We start from the raw sequence: 16,439 nt of genomic DNA, 5'->3' as shown, positions 1-16,439 counted from the left end.
CTCTCTCCCCCTACTCTCTAGCCCTCTCTCTCTCTTCCCTCCCCTACTCTCTAGCCCTCTATCTCTCCCCCCTACTCTCTAGCCCTCTCTCTCCCCCCTACTCTCTAGCCCTCTATCTCTCCCCCCTACTCTCTAGCCCTCTCTCTCTCCCCTACTCTCTAGCCCTCTCTCTCTCTTCCCCCTACTCTAGCCCTCTCTCTCTCTCCCCCTACTCTCTAGCCCTCTCTCTCTCTCTCCCCCTACTCTCTAGCCCTCTCTCTCTCTCCCCCCTACTCTCTAGCCCTCTCTCTCTCTCTCCCCTACTCTCTAGCCCCCCCACTCTCTAGTCCTCTCTCTCTCTCTCTCTCTCTCCCCCACCTCTCTCTCTCTCTTTTTGTCTCTCTCCATCCTGGGTCCCAGGGGATGAAATATGAGTATGTTTAGCACTCTTCAATAGAGAGCACAGGGGAGGGGAGGGGAGGGGTCACTGGGCCTGTAATGCTACTCAATATCTGGTGTTCCTAGTCCTACCGTGTTGGGAGGGGGTAGTAGCTCTCTCTCTCTCTCTCTCTCTCTCTCTCTCTCTCTCTCGCTCTCTCTCTCTCTCGCTCTCTCTCTCTGGCTACATTAGTGTATATGGGGAAGAAGATGAGAAAGATTAAAATAGATAGCACAGTGCATGGGAGCATATACATTCATTGTGTATATGTGTGTTGTTTATGGTAGTGTTTTAATGTTTCTGTGTTTGTGAGAACAGAGTCATCCATATAGATTTGAGCCACCAGTCTAGTATGGGTCTTTACTTAATCCAATGCAGTATTTATTGAAGAGAGTCTTAAGCATTGATTTATGTTCAATCAATGTAATGGGGAGATGTGCTGGGAACATGAATAGGTGGCTCTGATTGACAGTGCACACCGTGTTGCGACACTTTGCGTGACATTATGGTGACATTGTGGTCTTATACAAGTCCTATACAGATCACCTTATAGGCCCATTGGATTTCACTAAAAGCATTCCCTACTGATGAACATTCTTTGGGGAAAATTCATTTTGTCGTGCTGCCCAGCTCACTACATGGCTTACCCTTTAATCATTAACATTGGGAGAGAAACGGACAGACAGAAATGAGGAGTGGAGATGAGAGGAGGGAGTGGAGGACAGTAGGAGTACACGAATAGAAGATGGGATGAGATAATGTATCATCGAAGTGAATAAAAAGAGGAGTGTGTGGGGAATAGAGGAGAGAAGATTTATGTCTGTGTTCATCCGTGTTCACGCTTGACTCTCCCATGATGGAGGGGAAAAAGCGGCCCGGTTGATAGTGCCTTCCTGGGGACAATAAATCTGGTTGCGCACAGATAGAATAGAGCTTATCCTCCACTATGGAGCGTTCACCAGCTGTTATCACACATAAAGCGCAACTATATACAGTTCCTTGCAGAAGTATTCATCCCCCTGGCGTTTTTCCTATTTTGTTGCATTACAACCTGTAATTTAAATTTATTTTTATTTGGATTTCATGTAATGGACATACACAAAATATTCCACTATGAAGCCCCTAAATAAGATCTGGTGCAACCAATTACCTTCAGAAGTCACATAATTAGTTAAATAAAGTCCACCTGTGTGCAATCTAAGTGTCACATGATCTGTCACATGATCTCAGTATATACAGTGAGGGAAAAAGTATTTGATCCCCTGCTGATTTTGTATGTTTGCCCGCTGACAAAGACATGATCAGTCTATAATTTTAATGGTAGGTTTATTTGAACAGTGAGAGACAGAATAACAACAAAAAAATCCAGAAAAACCGCATGTCAAAAATGTTATGAATTGATTTGCATTTTAATGAGGGAAATAAGTATTTGACCCCTCTGCAAAACATGACTTAGTACTTGGTGGCAAAACGCTTGTTGGCATTCACAGAGGTCAGACGTTTCTTATAGTTGGCCACCAGGTTTGCACACATCTCAGGAGGGATTTTGTCCCACTCCTCTTTGCAGATCTTCTCCAAGTTATTAAGGTTTCGAGGCTGACGTTTGGCAACTCAAACCTTCAGCTCCCTCCACAGATTTTCTATGGGATTAAGGTCTGGAGACTGGCTAGGCCACTCCAGGACCTTAATGTGTTTCTTCTTGAGCCACTCCTTTGTTGCCTTGGCCGTGTGTTTTGTGTCATTGTCATGCTGGAATACCCATCCATGACCCATTTTCAATGCCCTGGCTGAGGGGAGGTTCTCACCCAAGATTTGATGGTACATGGCCCCGTCCATCATCCCTTTGATGTGGTGAAGTTGTCCTGTCCCCTTAGCAGAAAAATACCCCCAAAGCATAATGTTTCCACCTCCATGTTTGACGGTGGGGGTGGTGTTCTTGGGGTCATAGGCAGCATTCCTCCTCCTCCAAACATGGCGAGTTGAGTTGATGCCAAAGAGCTCGATTTTGGTCTCATCTGACCACAACAATTTCACCCAGTTCCCCTCTGAATCATTCAGATGTGCATTGGAAAACTTCAGACGGGCCTGTATATGTGCTTTCTTGAGCAGGGGGACCTTGCAGGCGTTGCAGGATTTCAGTCCTTCACGGCGTAGTGTGTTACCAATTGTTTTCTTGGTGACTATGGTCCCAGCTGCCTTGAGATCATTGACAAGATCCTCCCGTGTAGTTCTGGGCTGATTCCTCACCATTCTCATGATCATTGCAACTCCACGAGGTGAGATCTTGCATGAAGCCCCAGGCCGAGGGAGATTGACAGTTATTTTGTGTTTCTTCCATTTGCGAATAATCGCACCAACTGTTGTCACCTTCTCACCAAGCTGCTTGGCGATGGTCTTGTAGCCCATTACAACCTTGTGTAGGTCTACAATCCTGTCCCTGACATCCTTGGAGAGCTCTTTGGTCTTGGCCAAAGTTCAGATTCCAAATTCCAGAGTTTGGAATCTGATTGATTGATTGCTTCTGTGGACAGGTGTCTTTTATACAGGTAAAAAGCTGAGATTAGTAGCACTCCCTTTAAGAGTGTGCTCCTAACATCAGCTCGCTACCTGTATAAAAGACACCTGGGAGCCAGAAATCTTTCTGATTGAGAAGGGGTCAAATACTTATTTCCCTCATTAAAATGCAAATCAATATATAACATTTTTGACATGCGTTTTTCTGGATTATTTTGTTGTTATTCTGTCTCTCTGTTCAAATAAACCTACCATTACAATTATAGACTGATCATGTCTTTGTCAGTGGGCAAAAGTACAAAATCAGCAGGGGATCAAATACTTTTTTCCCTCACTTTATACACCTGTTCTGAAAGGCCCCAGAGTCTGCAACATCACTAAGCAAGGGGCACCACCAAGCAAGCGGCACCATGAAGACCAAGGAGCTCCCCAAACAGGTCAAGGACAAAGTTGTGGAGAAGTACAGATCAGGGTTGAGTTATAAAACAATATCCGAAACTTTGAACATCCCACGGAGCACCATTAAATCCATTATAAAAGAATTGAAAGAATATGGCACCACAACAAACCTGCCAAGAGATGGCCGCCCACCAAAACACATGGACCAGGCAAGGAGGGCATTAATCAGAGAGGCAACAAAGAGACCAAAGATAACCCTGAAGGAGCTGCAAAGCTCCACAGCGGAGATTGTAGTATCTGTCCATAGGACCACTTTAAGCCGTACACTCCACAGAGCTGGGCTTTACGGAAGAGTGGCCAGAAAAAAGCCATTGCTTACAGAAAAAAATAAGCAAACACATTTGGTGTTCACCTAAAGGCATGTGGGAGACTCCCCAAACATATGGAAGAAGGTACTCTGGTCAGATGAGACAAAAATTTAGCTTTTTGGCCATCAAGGAAAACGCTATGTCTGGCGCAAACCCAACACCTCTCATCACCCCGAGAACACTATCTCCACAGTGAAGCATGGTGGTGGCAGCATCATGCTGTGGGGATGTTTTTCATCGCCAGGGACTGGGAAACTGGTCAGAATTGAAGGAATGATGGATGGCGCTAAATACAGGGAAATTCTTGAGGGAAACCTGTTTCAGTCTTCCAGAGATTTGAGACTGGGATGGAGGTTTACCTTCCAGCAGGACAATGACACTAAGCATACTGCTAAAGCAACACTTGAGTGGTTTAAGGGGAAACATTTAAATGTCTTGGAATGGCCTAGTCAAAGCCCAGTCCTCAATCCAATTGAGAATAGCGGAACCCATTCATCTTGAAGGAGCTGGAGCAGTTTTGCCTTGAAGAATGGGCAAAAATCCCAGTGGCTAGATGTGCCAAGCTTATAGAGACATACCCCAAGAGACTTGCAGCTGTAATTGCTGCAAAAGGTGTCTCTACAAAGTATTGACTTTGGGGGGGTGAATATTTATGCACGCTCAAGTTTTCAGTTTTTTTGTCTTATTTCTTGTTTGTTTCACGATAAAAAATATTTTGCATCTTCAAAGTGGTAGGCATGTTGTGTAAATCAAATGTTACAACCCCCCCAAAAATCTATTTTAATTCCAGGTTGTGATGCAACAAAATAGGAAAAATGCCAAGGGGGGTGAATACTTTCGCAAGCCACTGTAATATACGGCAACGCCACAGAAAGACACATAGGAACCAAATACACATTCCCAGTCCAACAGAGACACATTATATACATTCACCTAGTTGAGCAATACAGTAGTCAGGCATATAGTCGCAACAAAATGTAGTCATATTCAGACACCTCACAAATACATCCTGCATAAAAGGTTTTTCACTGTTGTTTCTCTCATTGATGGTCCTAAAAGGGCCTATCTGTCACTTCCCAGTGGGCGCCTAGCACAGTAAAAAAAAGCATCTTTAAACAACTTGTATATGTCAAAGTGGTATGTCTAAGAGAGGAGGGATACTGTCTGCATAAATACACCATTCCCTCCGCAAAGCAATCCCTTGATGTGCAGTAGTCAGTGTGTCCTGTTGTGACAGAGACCCACTGAAGTCTGCTTATGTTACTCCCCACAGACAGACACACAGTGACATTTCACTGCTGCGAGGTATGAAATGCCACTGAATATCTGTATGATACACAATGTAGTATCTAGCAGCATAGGGAAACTTGTCTTTATTGGCCGGACTATTAGGTTTTCAGTGGAGCTATCCATCAATCTATCACTGAGGTCTCTCTGAAATAAAGGCCTGCAGACACATGGTCTTTACGTTGGACAAGTGTGTCTCGCCGCTGACCTTGTGTTTGTTATGAATGGGCTGAGGTGTGTATAGAGGTGGCGCTGGTACGGGCCTGTGTTTGAAGGTAGGCATTTGACGATGTTAGCTGGGGCAGTAGCCTACAGCTCTGTTTTTTATCTGTGTGCGTGTGTTCACGTTCGCGTGTGTGTTGCGTCCTGATGTGTGTTTTATGTCAGATTGTGTTTTAATGTGGGCCTGTCACAGTGTGATCATCTGTCATCTGTACTTGATCTGCTGACTGTATCACTTGACACACACAGCGTGTCTGTACTGACAGTGGTAGCCACTCGTCTCTCTAGGAGGGCGGTTGCTGGGGGTTCTACCTTTCTTCTCATCTTGAACATATTTGACATTTACAGGGACTTCCATGACAAATTTCTCCTCTGTGCTTCAGATTTACAGTGCCTTCAGAAAGTATTTTTCCACATTTTGTTGTGTTACAGCCTGAATTTAAAATTGATTAAATTGAGATTTTGTGTCACTGGCCTACATACAATTCCCCATAATGTGAAATTATGTTTATCGACATTTTTACATATTAATTACAAATTGAAAGATGAAATGTCTTGATTCAATAAGTATTCAACCCCTTTGTTATGGCAAGCCTAAATAAGTTCAGGAGTAAAAATGTGCTTAACAAGTCACATAACAAGTTGCATGGACTCTGTGCATGGACTCTGTGTGCAATAATAGTGTTTAACATGATTTTTGAATGACTACCTCATCTCTGTACCCAATACATACAATTATCTGTAAGGTCCCTCAGTCAAGCAGTGAATTTCAAACACAGATTCAACCACAAAGACCAGGAAGTTTGTTCAATGCCTCCAAAGAAGGGCACCTATTGGTAGATGGGTAAAAATAAAATAAAAAAAGCAGACATTGAATATCCCTTTGAGCATGGTGAAGTTATTAAATACACTTTGGATGGTGTATCAATACACCCAGTCACTACAAAGATACAGGCTTGGAAATGTCTGTCTAGCAATGATCAACAACCAACTTGACAGAGCTAGAAGAAGTGTTAAAAGAGCTGTAATAGCTGCCAAAGGTGATTGTAACGTATTGACTCAGGGATGTGAATACTTACAGTGAGGGAAAAAAGTATTTGATCCTCTGCTGATTTTGTATGTTTGCCCATTGACAAAGACATGATCAGTCTATAATTTTAATGGTAAGTTTATTTGAACAGTAAGAGACAGAATAACAACAACAAAATCCAGAAAAACGCATGTCAAAAATGTTATAAATTTGATTTGCATTTTAATGAGGGAAATAAGTATTTGACCCCTCTGCAAAATATGTCTTAGTACTTGGTGGCAAAACCCTTGTTGGCAATCACAGAGGTCAGACATTTCTTGTAGTTGGCCACCAGGTTTACACACATCTCAGGAGGGATTTTGTCCCACTCCTCTTTGCAGATCTTCTCCAAGTCATTAAGGTTTGGCAACTCAAACCTTCAGCTCCCTCCACAGATTTTCTATGGGATTAAGGTCTGGAGACTGGCTAGGCCACTCCAGGACCTTAATGTGTTTCTTCTTGAGCCACTCCTTTGTTGCCTTGGCCGTGTGTTTTGGGTCATTGTCATGCTGGACTACCCATCCACAACCCATTTTCAATTCCCTGGCTGAGGGAAGGGGGTTCTCACCCAAGATTTGACGGTACATGGCCCCGTCCATCGTCCCTTTGAAGCGGTGAAGTTGTCCTGTCCCCTTAGCAGAAAAACACCCCCAAAGCATAAAGTTTCCACCTCCATGTTTGACGGTGGGGATGGTGTTCTTGGGGTCATAGGCAGCATTCCTCCTCCTCCAAACACGGCGAGTTGAGTTGACGCCAAAGAGCTCGATTTTGGTCTCATCTGACCACAACACTTTCACCCAGTTCTCCTCTGAATCATTCAGATGTGCATTGGCAAACTTCAGACGGGCCTTTATATGTGCTTTCTTGAGCAGGGGGACCTTGCGGGCGCTGCAGGATTTCATTCCTTCACAGCATAGTGTGTTACCAATTGTTTTCTTGGTGACTATGGTCCCAGCTGCCTTGAGATCATTGACAAGATCTTCCCTTGTAGTTCTGGGCTGATTCCTCACCGTTCTCATGATCATTGCAACTCCACGAGGTGAGATCTTGCATGGAGCCCCAGGCCGAGGGAGATTGACAGGTCTTTTGTGTTTCTTCCATTTGGAAATAATCGCACCAACTGTTGTCACCTTCTCACCAAGCTGCTTGGCGATGGTCTTGTAGCCCATTCCAGCCTTGTGTAGGTCTATAATCGTGTCCCTGCCATCCTTGGAGAGCTCTTTGGTCTTGGCCATGGTGGAGAGTTTGGAATCTGATTGATTGATTGCTTCTGTGGACAAGTGTCTTTTATACAGGTAACAAGCTGAGATTAGGAGCACTCCCTTTAAGAGTGTGCTCCTAATCTCAGCTCGCTACCTGTATAAAAGACACCTGGAGCCAGAAATCTTTCTGATTGAGAGGGGGTCAAATACTTATTACCCTCATTAAAATGCTAATCAATTTGTAACATTTTTGACATGCGTTTTTCTGGTTTTGTTTGTTGTTATTTTGTCTCTCACTGTTCAAATAAACCTACCATTAAAATTATAGACTAATAATTTCTTTGTCAGTGGGCAAACATACAAAATCAGCAGTGGATCAAATACTTTTTTCCCTCACTGTATGTAAATTAGATATTTCTGCATTACATTTTCAATACATTTGCAAAAATGTCAAAAAATATGTTTTCACTTTGTCATTATGAGGTTTTTTCTGTCGATAGGTAAAAAAATAATGTCACGACCTGGCTCTGGGGACTCTTAAATGTTGAGCCAGGGTGTGGACTTGTTATGTTTAGTTTTCTATGGGTTTTGTTCTAGATCGTTTATTTCTATGTTGGCCAGTGTGGTTCCCAATCAGAGACAGCTGTAGCTCGTTGTCTCTGATTGGGGACCATACTTAGGCAGCCTGTGTTCACTAGTTTATTGTGGGATCTTGTTCCGTATGGTTTGTTGTATTACCTAGGACTTCACGTATCGTTTTGTTGTTTTGGTTCGTGTGTACACTTCAATAAAGTATGTACGCCTATCACGCTGCGCCTTGGTCTGCTTCTGTCGACGATCGTGACAAATAAAATATAATCCATTTTGAATGCAGGCTGTAACACAACAAAATGGGGGTATGAATACTTTCTGAAGGTTATAAATCATCTGAGCATGTTTGTTCTTTGCTATGAAGAGGAATTCATGTCTAAAAATATATGTTCATAATGCCTAGCCTATGAACTGGAAAATTATGAATTACTGTACCACAATCCATTCATTGTCCTCCAAAACACATGTAATATTTAATTTGATACCTTACAGTGTACTCTCCATTGTGGGGGATGTACAAGTTTAAAGTAAATATTCAAGTAATATTCAATTGGGGTCTTGAAATATTCAGTAATAAGACGCACAATACAAATGAGAAAAACTCTCCAATTATGGAACAAAATATCATTTGAATAAAGTGCTGCTAGGAGATATTTTATAAAATTTTAAACAGTCTAAAATATGGAGGCAATTTAAAATATCAGATTAAAATCTTTGGAAAAGCTTGGGAAAATCTATATTGCATATCAAACAGTTCAGACATATGGCTTATTAAATCAATTATTACAGAAAAGTAATAATTGTGAACAAGACCAAAAAAACAACAGTTTCCGAGCATGATTCCTTTGAACCCAATAAGTATGCCAATAAGTTATGCAGTCATTTAGAAAATGCAACATAATCAGATACAGCCAAAATGATGGTTACAGGCGATTAGCTAGCTGTTGTTTGGAGTTGAATGTTTTTTTCTCTTTCCTTTTCTCCTCAAGGTTGAATTCTTCTCTTTGTCTGAGAATGTCCTCTTGTTCTGTTGTGTTTCCTGTTTCACACGTCCAGTGCGACTGTTGGGTGTGAGCCTCAGTGTCAGCTGTAACACTGTAGCCTGGAGGTGTGACAGGGTGCAGTCTGGCTCTCAGATCACCGTGGTGATAGCAGTCCATCCCACTGGACCTCCATCACCATCAAAGCACCAGGGTCAGGCGACAGTGTCAATGTGAACGCTCCCCCAGAATGAGGCACCGTAGACGGGGAGGGACTCCGCATTGGGCTGGCCCCCTCACTCCCCAACTCCCACCAAGCACAATGCTAGGCTAGCACTATATAACTAAAACAAATTTAGCCCATTGTAATGATATAGCTATGCTGCAACGTTATAGACTTGAGTGTGAGGACAACTTACTTACACTGTACGCTGTTGGTGCATTGGAGCAGTAAGGGAGAAGAAGAGAGAGGGAGAGATAGAAACATGGATAGAGAGGGGGAAGGAGAGAGAGATGGAGAAGATGGTGCTGTTACTCTGAGCTTGTTGTTGCTCTGTATTCTATTGACTAGAGTGCGAGGGCCCGGCAGATTGGGTAAGAGTCAGGGTCTTTCATTTTGTCATGTGGTTTCTTTTTGCACTGGACGGCTGTTTTCATTCCCTTATATTTATTATTTATTGTGCTCTGGAAGTTGTTGAATCTGAGAGTTTGTGTGTGTGTGTGTGTGTGTGTGTGTGTGTGTGTGTGTGTAACAACATTCTGAATTCTTTCATGCTTGTTTCTGATCTCTCAGCCCCACAGTCAGACACAGTGGGGGGGGTCGAGGGAACAAAGGAGATGGAGAGATAGTGGGAATAAAGTGTGAAAGGAGGCTAACACAGTCTTTAATGAGTTTCCTGTCTTTTCTTCCACTGTTTCTGTGTCAGGGTCCCTGGGCCTGGGTGTAGAGTGGGCTATGGCCCTGGTGCACTGTTAGCTACCTCCACAAGGTCTAATACAATAGGCTATTGTAGTAGGGTGGAAAATAGTGACTGCCCTTGGGTAGGAAAGTGTGTGTAGTTATAAGCCATTAAAATAAATATGGAAATGAATGAACCCACACTTAGCACACTCAGCACAGCTCTCCTCTCCTGCCTGTCGTACTGAGTACTCAATCCATCCACACACACCTGTGAGGAAAAGAGGTCACAGCTAGGGGTAGAGGTAACTCAGAGTTAACTGCTACTACTCAATTAGCACTAGATCAGGAGCTGAGGAGAGAGAGGAGTGATTTAGTGCCTATGGTGATGAAAAGCAGACACACTGCTCTGGACACACACACACACACACACACACACCACTAACCTGGTCATTTTCTGATTGAGGGCATGGATGATTGAAGGCTCCTCCAGCCTTTATTTTCTGAGCGATCAGCTCCAATCTGTGGCTGAGAGAGAGGAGATAACATTAGGACATTAGATAGAAAAGACAGATAGAAATCACACAAGCACTATTTACTGCTCAACTGCAGCAGCGTCTGTCAGGGAGACCTGGCAGCTTCTGTCAGACAACAAGGCTCCAGCATGTCCGGACACCAGAGAGAGAGAGAGAGAGAAGAGAGATAGAGGGACAGTGAAGAATTACTGATGGCGCAGATAAACCTTTATGCCATCTCTCTCTCTCTGTCTCTTTGTCTCCGGATCTCTCTCTCTCTGTTTCACCATCTCACTCTCTCTCTCTCTCACACTCTCTCTCTCTCTCCCTCTCGTTCTCTCTCTCGCTCTATAATTGATGTCGACCAGTTCAATGGTAAGAATAGAACCGTTGTGGAGGTGATAAATGGAGTGGCGAATGGGCTTCATCTCTCTCTCTTTAAAGAGTTGGTAACTTGGCCGGAGTTTGTGTGTGTGTGCTTGTGCGTGTGCGTGTGTGTGCTCTCCTGTGTGTGTGTGTGTATGTGCGTTCACGTGTGTGCTCCCCTGCATGTGTCATTTAAGACAGTAGGGGATGAAAGAGAGGTGTAATAACAGGGAAGCTTATATCTGTCTGCAGCTGAACGATCCCAGGAATGGACTAAACGGGGCCAAAAGCCTGGGGTCGTGGTCATAAGATCTACTGTGTGTGAGAGAACGTTTAGCCTGGCCTCCTCCTCCTCCTTTTCCCTCTCAACCCATGAACTCTGGTTCTCATTATCTCTCCTCTCCTCTGCTCTCCCTTCCCAGTCCCTGGCAGTAGAGTCAGCATTAGCTGCATGTGGTTAGGCCAGCCAGGCCGGTCCTTAAATCCTGTCTGCCTGGGAGGAATCCCAGAAACTTCCTGGGCTTTAAAATACACCTGTGTAAACATTCCAGACTATCAAATGATAGGGATGACACAGTGTGCAGAGTGGGATACAATAATCCCTGCAAAGATGACGGTAATAACACACTGTTGCCTTGTTTTATGTCCACCCCTCCCACTCCCTTATTCCTCTCTCTCTCTCTCTCTCTCTCTCTCTCTCTCTCTCTCTCTCTCTCTCTCTCTCTCTCTCTCTCTCTCTCTCTCTCTCTCTCTCTCTCTCTCTCTCTCTCTCTCTCTCTCTCTCTCTCTCTCTCTCTCTCTCTCTCTCTCTCTCTCTCTCTCTCTCTCTCTCTCCACCCGCCCTACCTCTCTCTCTCTCTCTCTCTCACCCTCCCTACCCCTCTCCCTCTTCTCCCTTCTCTCTCTCTCACCCTCTCTCCTTCTTCTCACTTCTCTCTCTCCCTCCCTCCTCTCTCTTTCTCTGCAGTGAGAGATGATGATGACTTCATGGGATTGGGTGATCTCCCAGAGACCTTCCCCTCGGACCCCCCAGAACCCCTTCCAGTGTTCCTGATGGAGCCGGAGGAGGCGTACATCGTCAAGAACAAACCTGTCAATCTGTACTGCAAGGCCACGCCCGCCACACAGATCTACTTCAAGTGTAACAGCGAGTGGGTCCACCAGAAAGAACACACAGTGGAGGAGAGGGTGGATGAGAACTCTGGTCAGTGAAACTACCAGTCTGAATGTGTTTCTTGTGTGTGTATCTGATGGTGCGTTAGAGTGTGTGTTTGTGTCCTGTGGACAACATGTTCCCAACCCAGGGGTGGGAGTGGAAGGTTAAGCCGGTAATAATCAACCTGGACCAAACCTTTATCCATAAAGAAAATATCAACATGGTTGAGGTCGAACAGACAACACACATACACAAACAAATTCACACCCTCCGGGTACTCAGTTCTGTCAGAAAATCAAGGAAATTAATTATTACTTATAATCCCTTTACCACACTCCTAGAAAACACACATACACCCTCACCGACACAGACACAACCACATATAATGAGGACAGGATTTTTGTAGCATAGAGAGACAGTCTTGTTAAACTCAGAGATACTATTGTATAACAGAGGCCCGTAAGCCATAGTAGCCCTGTGACATGCACACACACTGCAGCACAGGCTGAGGCTCTGTCTGAGAGAGTCGAAACTGGATCATTGAGACTGATACATAACAGACACGGATGTATACTGTTCTCCTTCAGACACTAGTCTCTCTCTCTGTCTCTCTCTCTTCTCTTCTCTCTCTCTTCTCTCTCTCTCTCACACACTCTCTCTCTCTTCTCTCTCTCTCTCTATGTCTCTCTCTCTATATGTCTCTCTCTCTGTCTCTCTCTCTGTTTCTCTCTCTCTTCTCTCTCTTCTCTCTCCTCTCTCTCTCTTCTCTCTCTCTCTCACTCTCGCTCTCTCTCTCTCTGTCTCTGTCTCTCTGTCTCTCTCTCTGTCTCTCTCTCTGTCTCTCTCTCTGTTTCTCTCTCTCTTCTCTCTCTTCTCTCTCCTCTCTCTCTCTCTCTTCTCTCTCTCTCTCGCTCTCTCTCTCTCTCGCTCTCTCTGTCTCTGTCTCTGTCTCTCTGTCTCTGTCTCTGTCTCTCTCTCTCTCTTTCTCTCTCTTCTCTCTTCTGTCTCTGTCTCTCTCTCTTCTCTCTTATCTCTTCTGTCTCTGTCTCTCTCTCTTATCTCTTATCTCTTCTGTCTCTCTCTCTCTTCTCTATCTCTCTGTCTCTCTCTCTGTCTCTCACTTTCTCTCTCTCTCTGTCCTTATCTCCACTCATTCCATTTTCTTCTCTCTCTCTCTGACTGTTTCTCTGTACGTCAGTCAGTATCATTATCAGAGTCACAGAGACAGTGCGAATCAGGTTTGATGCTAAACCCTTATGTCTGACGCAAGTCCTCCACACCCTCACCCCCACCCCGTCTCTCACAAACCATGTGGTAGCAGCAGCCGGATACATGGTTCATACACACACCCTGGACAGGACATGTCCAAGACATCAGACCAAGTGTGTGTGTGAGCACAGCAACAGAATCTCCCACAAGGACTGGACCTTCTGCTTACCATTGCAGAGGTACCATTCTCTCTCCCTCTCTCTCTCTCTTTCTGTCCTTTCTGCTTGCACTAGTGTGTCCTGACTGTCACACGGGCATGACCTCTCACGTGTGTGTGTGCGCGTGCTTGTGTGTGCATGTGTGAATGTGTGTGCTCAGCCCTCCCTCATGTAGAGGTTGAATGGTGAATCCCAGAGTGGAGAGGCTGTTTCTAACTGAAATCTGCTCCTCTGGGCTCCACAGCATTACACACAGCAGCCATCGGCTGATTGGCTGTATTCAGCTGCCAATGGGGGAAATTGACTTCTTTCTGTAGCCACAGGTAGCAATCACACAGCATTTACCCTCTTTAATCCCAGGGCTCAGAGACACACACATCCCTGCACTCACTGGAAAACACACATAAGCACATACCTGCACCTAGACACACAGACACTCTCAATTCCCCCTCTCTCATGCGCAAACACATGCATACTGTCTTTAAAATAAACAGAAATCAGGGTTGAACATACATATTTCAAAAACAGCAGCATACACACATAGAGCTACTGTATATACCAGTGTAGATATGAAAAATAAACTGTTTTCATTTTGACATGCGGCTGTACTTGACATGATTTTGAGCTGTTGTGAAGAAACGTTTTGCATTGACAAAGAAGAGGTTAGCAGTTAGTGGTGCCCCCTTGCCATCATGTCAGAAAGCTTGTGTGTTAAAAGCATCTACAAGGAAACCAACCCACACAGCATACACATTCCACGCTCCACAACCCAACCCCAGAGGCTACACACACACTCACACACTCATACAACTACACACATACACCGCACTCCCTGCACCAAAGCCCACAGGCTGTGCACACACATTCCCTCTCTCTCTCAGCCCACTCCAGTCCTCTCTGATTTCCGCAGATTGACAGAATAGGAGCCCAGATAGAGGAGAGGCTGGCCATGCAGCCCTGGTCAATACTGGAGCTACTTGAGCTGCTGAAGGAAATATGATCTCTTTCTCTCTTTCTACAACATGACAGTAGATTAGAGGAGAGAGCGAGCGAGGGGGATGGACAGAGAGAGACTGCTAGTGAAAAAGATGGAGCGAGGGATCGAGCTGGAGAGAGAGAGGTGGAGAGAGTGATGATAAAGGGAGAGCAATGGAGAGAGATGGAGAGAGTCATGGAAAGAGGGAGAGAGAGCGACGGTGCGACAAGTGAAGGAGAGAGAGAAGGGTATGTTGATATTGTCAGTCAGACAGCAGGCTCCAGCCAAAGCCCTTCTATCTCTATCTCAGTGTAGAAATAAAGGCAACAGGGGTGCTGCTGGGCAGGGGGGCTGCTGCCTCTCCTTCATATCCAGACTGAGGAACATCATCATTAGTGCTGTGCTCTACCATGGCCCTGCTGTAGAAGCCATGCAGTGCTGCCTCACTAGAGGAACGCCCACGCTAGAACTGCACCATTCATCTAGCCTCTCAAACGCTGGCAGGGAGTAAAACATACTGTTGTTTTTTTGTCCTTACCAAGTATGATTTACATCATGCTCGGATTTGAGTTTGATTGATAGATTTAGTTCAGGGGGTTAGGATAGTATAACATTTTAAATGAGGTTTTTATGGGACCCAAAGATGAGGATAAACTCTATTTGAATTTCATCTAATCAAAACTGTAGCTACCTACAGATGTGCTATCTTAATCATGCAGCAACAGGAAATGTGAATTAATATGTGCATTATAATTAATATATATTTTTGTAGGGGTAAATACATTTTTCGTCAAGTCTGAAATGTTAAACTGGAAATTACAACCTTTAGAAGCCTTTTTAAACCTTGAGGTTGAGAGCTGGACCCGTGCTGGTCTCCAGCTCTAGTCTCCAATGAGCTGTAGCCATTGATCTGAACAAATGAGCCCAGAGTTAATTATATGTATGAGCAGAGTAGCAGTGTAAGACACACTGGAGACACACAGCTCACCATTCATCCTCTAAGAGTTATGTCTGGTAGCATCAAACAGGAGTGCTGCTCTTAATTTGGGGGCTCCCCCACCCCCCCCCCACCCCCCCTCCCAGTGACTGCTGCTCCAGCAGCCTGCATGCCAGTGAGGGATCAATAAAAGGAGATAGCACTAATGATGGCATTAATAATGAATCATCTGCAATGGGTCCATCCAGAGTCCCATGCCAGCTATCGTTTAATGGGACAGATTGGAGAATCATTTTGTATCATAGTAATGGACAGTGAAAGGGTGTGTGGGAGACAGGGTAGCGAAATATCAGATCACTGATCACTATAGAGGTATCAGTTGGAGAGGTTCGTTTGCGTGTGTTATGATCCCAGAAGTATATTTCAGCCCCTCCATGTGTGTAGTCAGGACTGTAATGATACCATATCACATTTTACAATACATAGTAAATGTGAGTAATAGTTCTAGCTAAGTAAACGTATGATGTCAGGGTATGAGGTCACTATCTGATCTCCTAGCTCAACTCTTAATCTCGCCCCCGATCTCGGTCCCGTCTGATGTCACTAGAAAGATGAGACATAAAGCTTGCTTTGGTAATGGTCCCAATGATTCACAAAGGAGGCAGATAAGCAACTTCCCATTTGAATATCACCTGTTGTTTGAAGTCCCAGCATTTCACAGAAGAAAATCAATAGCTAGCATCGTATATATAATGATGAGTGTAAATTATCCTCTTTCTCATAATATCAAATCAAAGTTTATTGGTTGCGTACACAGTTTAGCAGACGTTATAGTGGGTGCAACGAAATGCTTATGATACTAGCCCCTAGCAATGCAGTAAAATGTCAAAAGTACACAAATAATCAAAAATTAAGAAATCTTGAAATGTCGGAACGAATCCAATTAACAACCCAAATAGCACTGTAACAGTAATCCAAATGCAATCTATATGTACGTATGATTTAATAAGTGACTGTTATCGATATATAACATACACTACCAGTCAACAGTTTGGACACACCTACTCATTCAAGGGTTTTTCTTTATTTTTACTATTTTCTACACAGAATAATA

General features: G+C 44.2%; 1 protein-coding gene across 2 annotated transcripts in view; it reads left to right on the top strand.

The window, feature by feature from the left end:
* Window positions 1-16,439, top strand: part of unc5cb (unc-5 netrin receptor Cb) — a 171,125-nt gene that overhangs the window by 82,284 nt on the left and 72,402 nt on the right. For both annotated transcript variants that reach the window (XM_041897796.2, XM_041897795.2), the window contains exon 2: window positions 11,797-12,033. In XM_041897796.2, coding sequence (XP_041753730.1) covers window positions 11,797-12,033 — 237 coding nt within the window. The remainder of the gene's footprint in view (window positions 1-11,796; window positions 12,034-16,439) is intronic.

This window comes from Coregonus clupeaformis, chromosome 15, assembly GCF_020615455.1.
Source record: "Coregonus clupeaformis isolate EN_2021a chromosome 15, ASM2061545v1, whole genome shotgun sequence".
Taxonomy (NCBI): Eukaryota; Metazoa; Chordata; class Actinopteri; order Salmoniformes; family Salmonidae; genus Coregonus; species Coregonus clupeaformis.
Note: the sequence above shows the minus strand (reverse complement) of the source record. Positions and strands in the feature narration are given on the sequence as shown.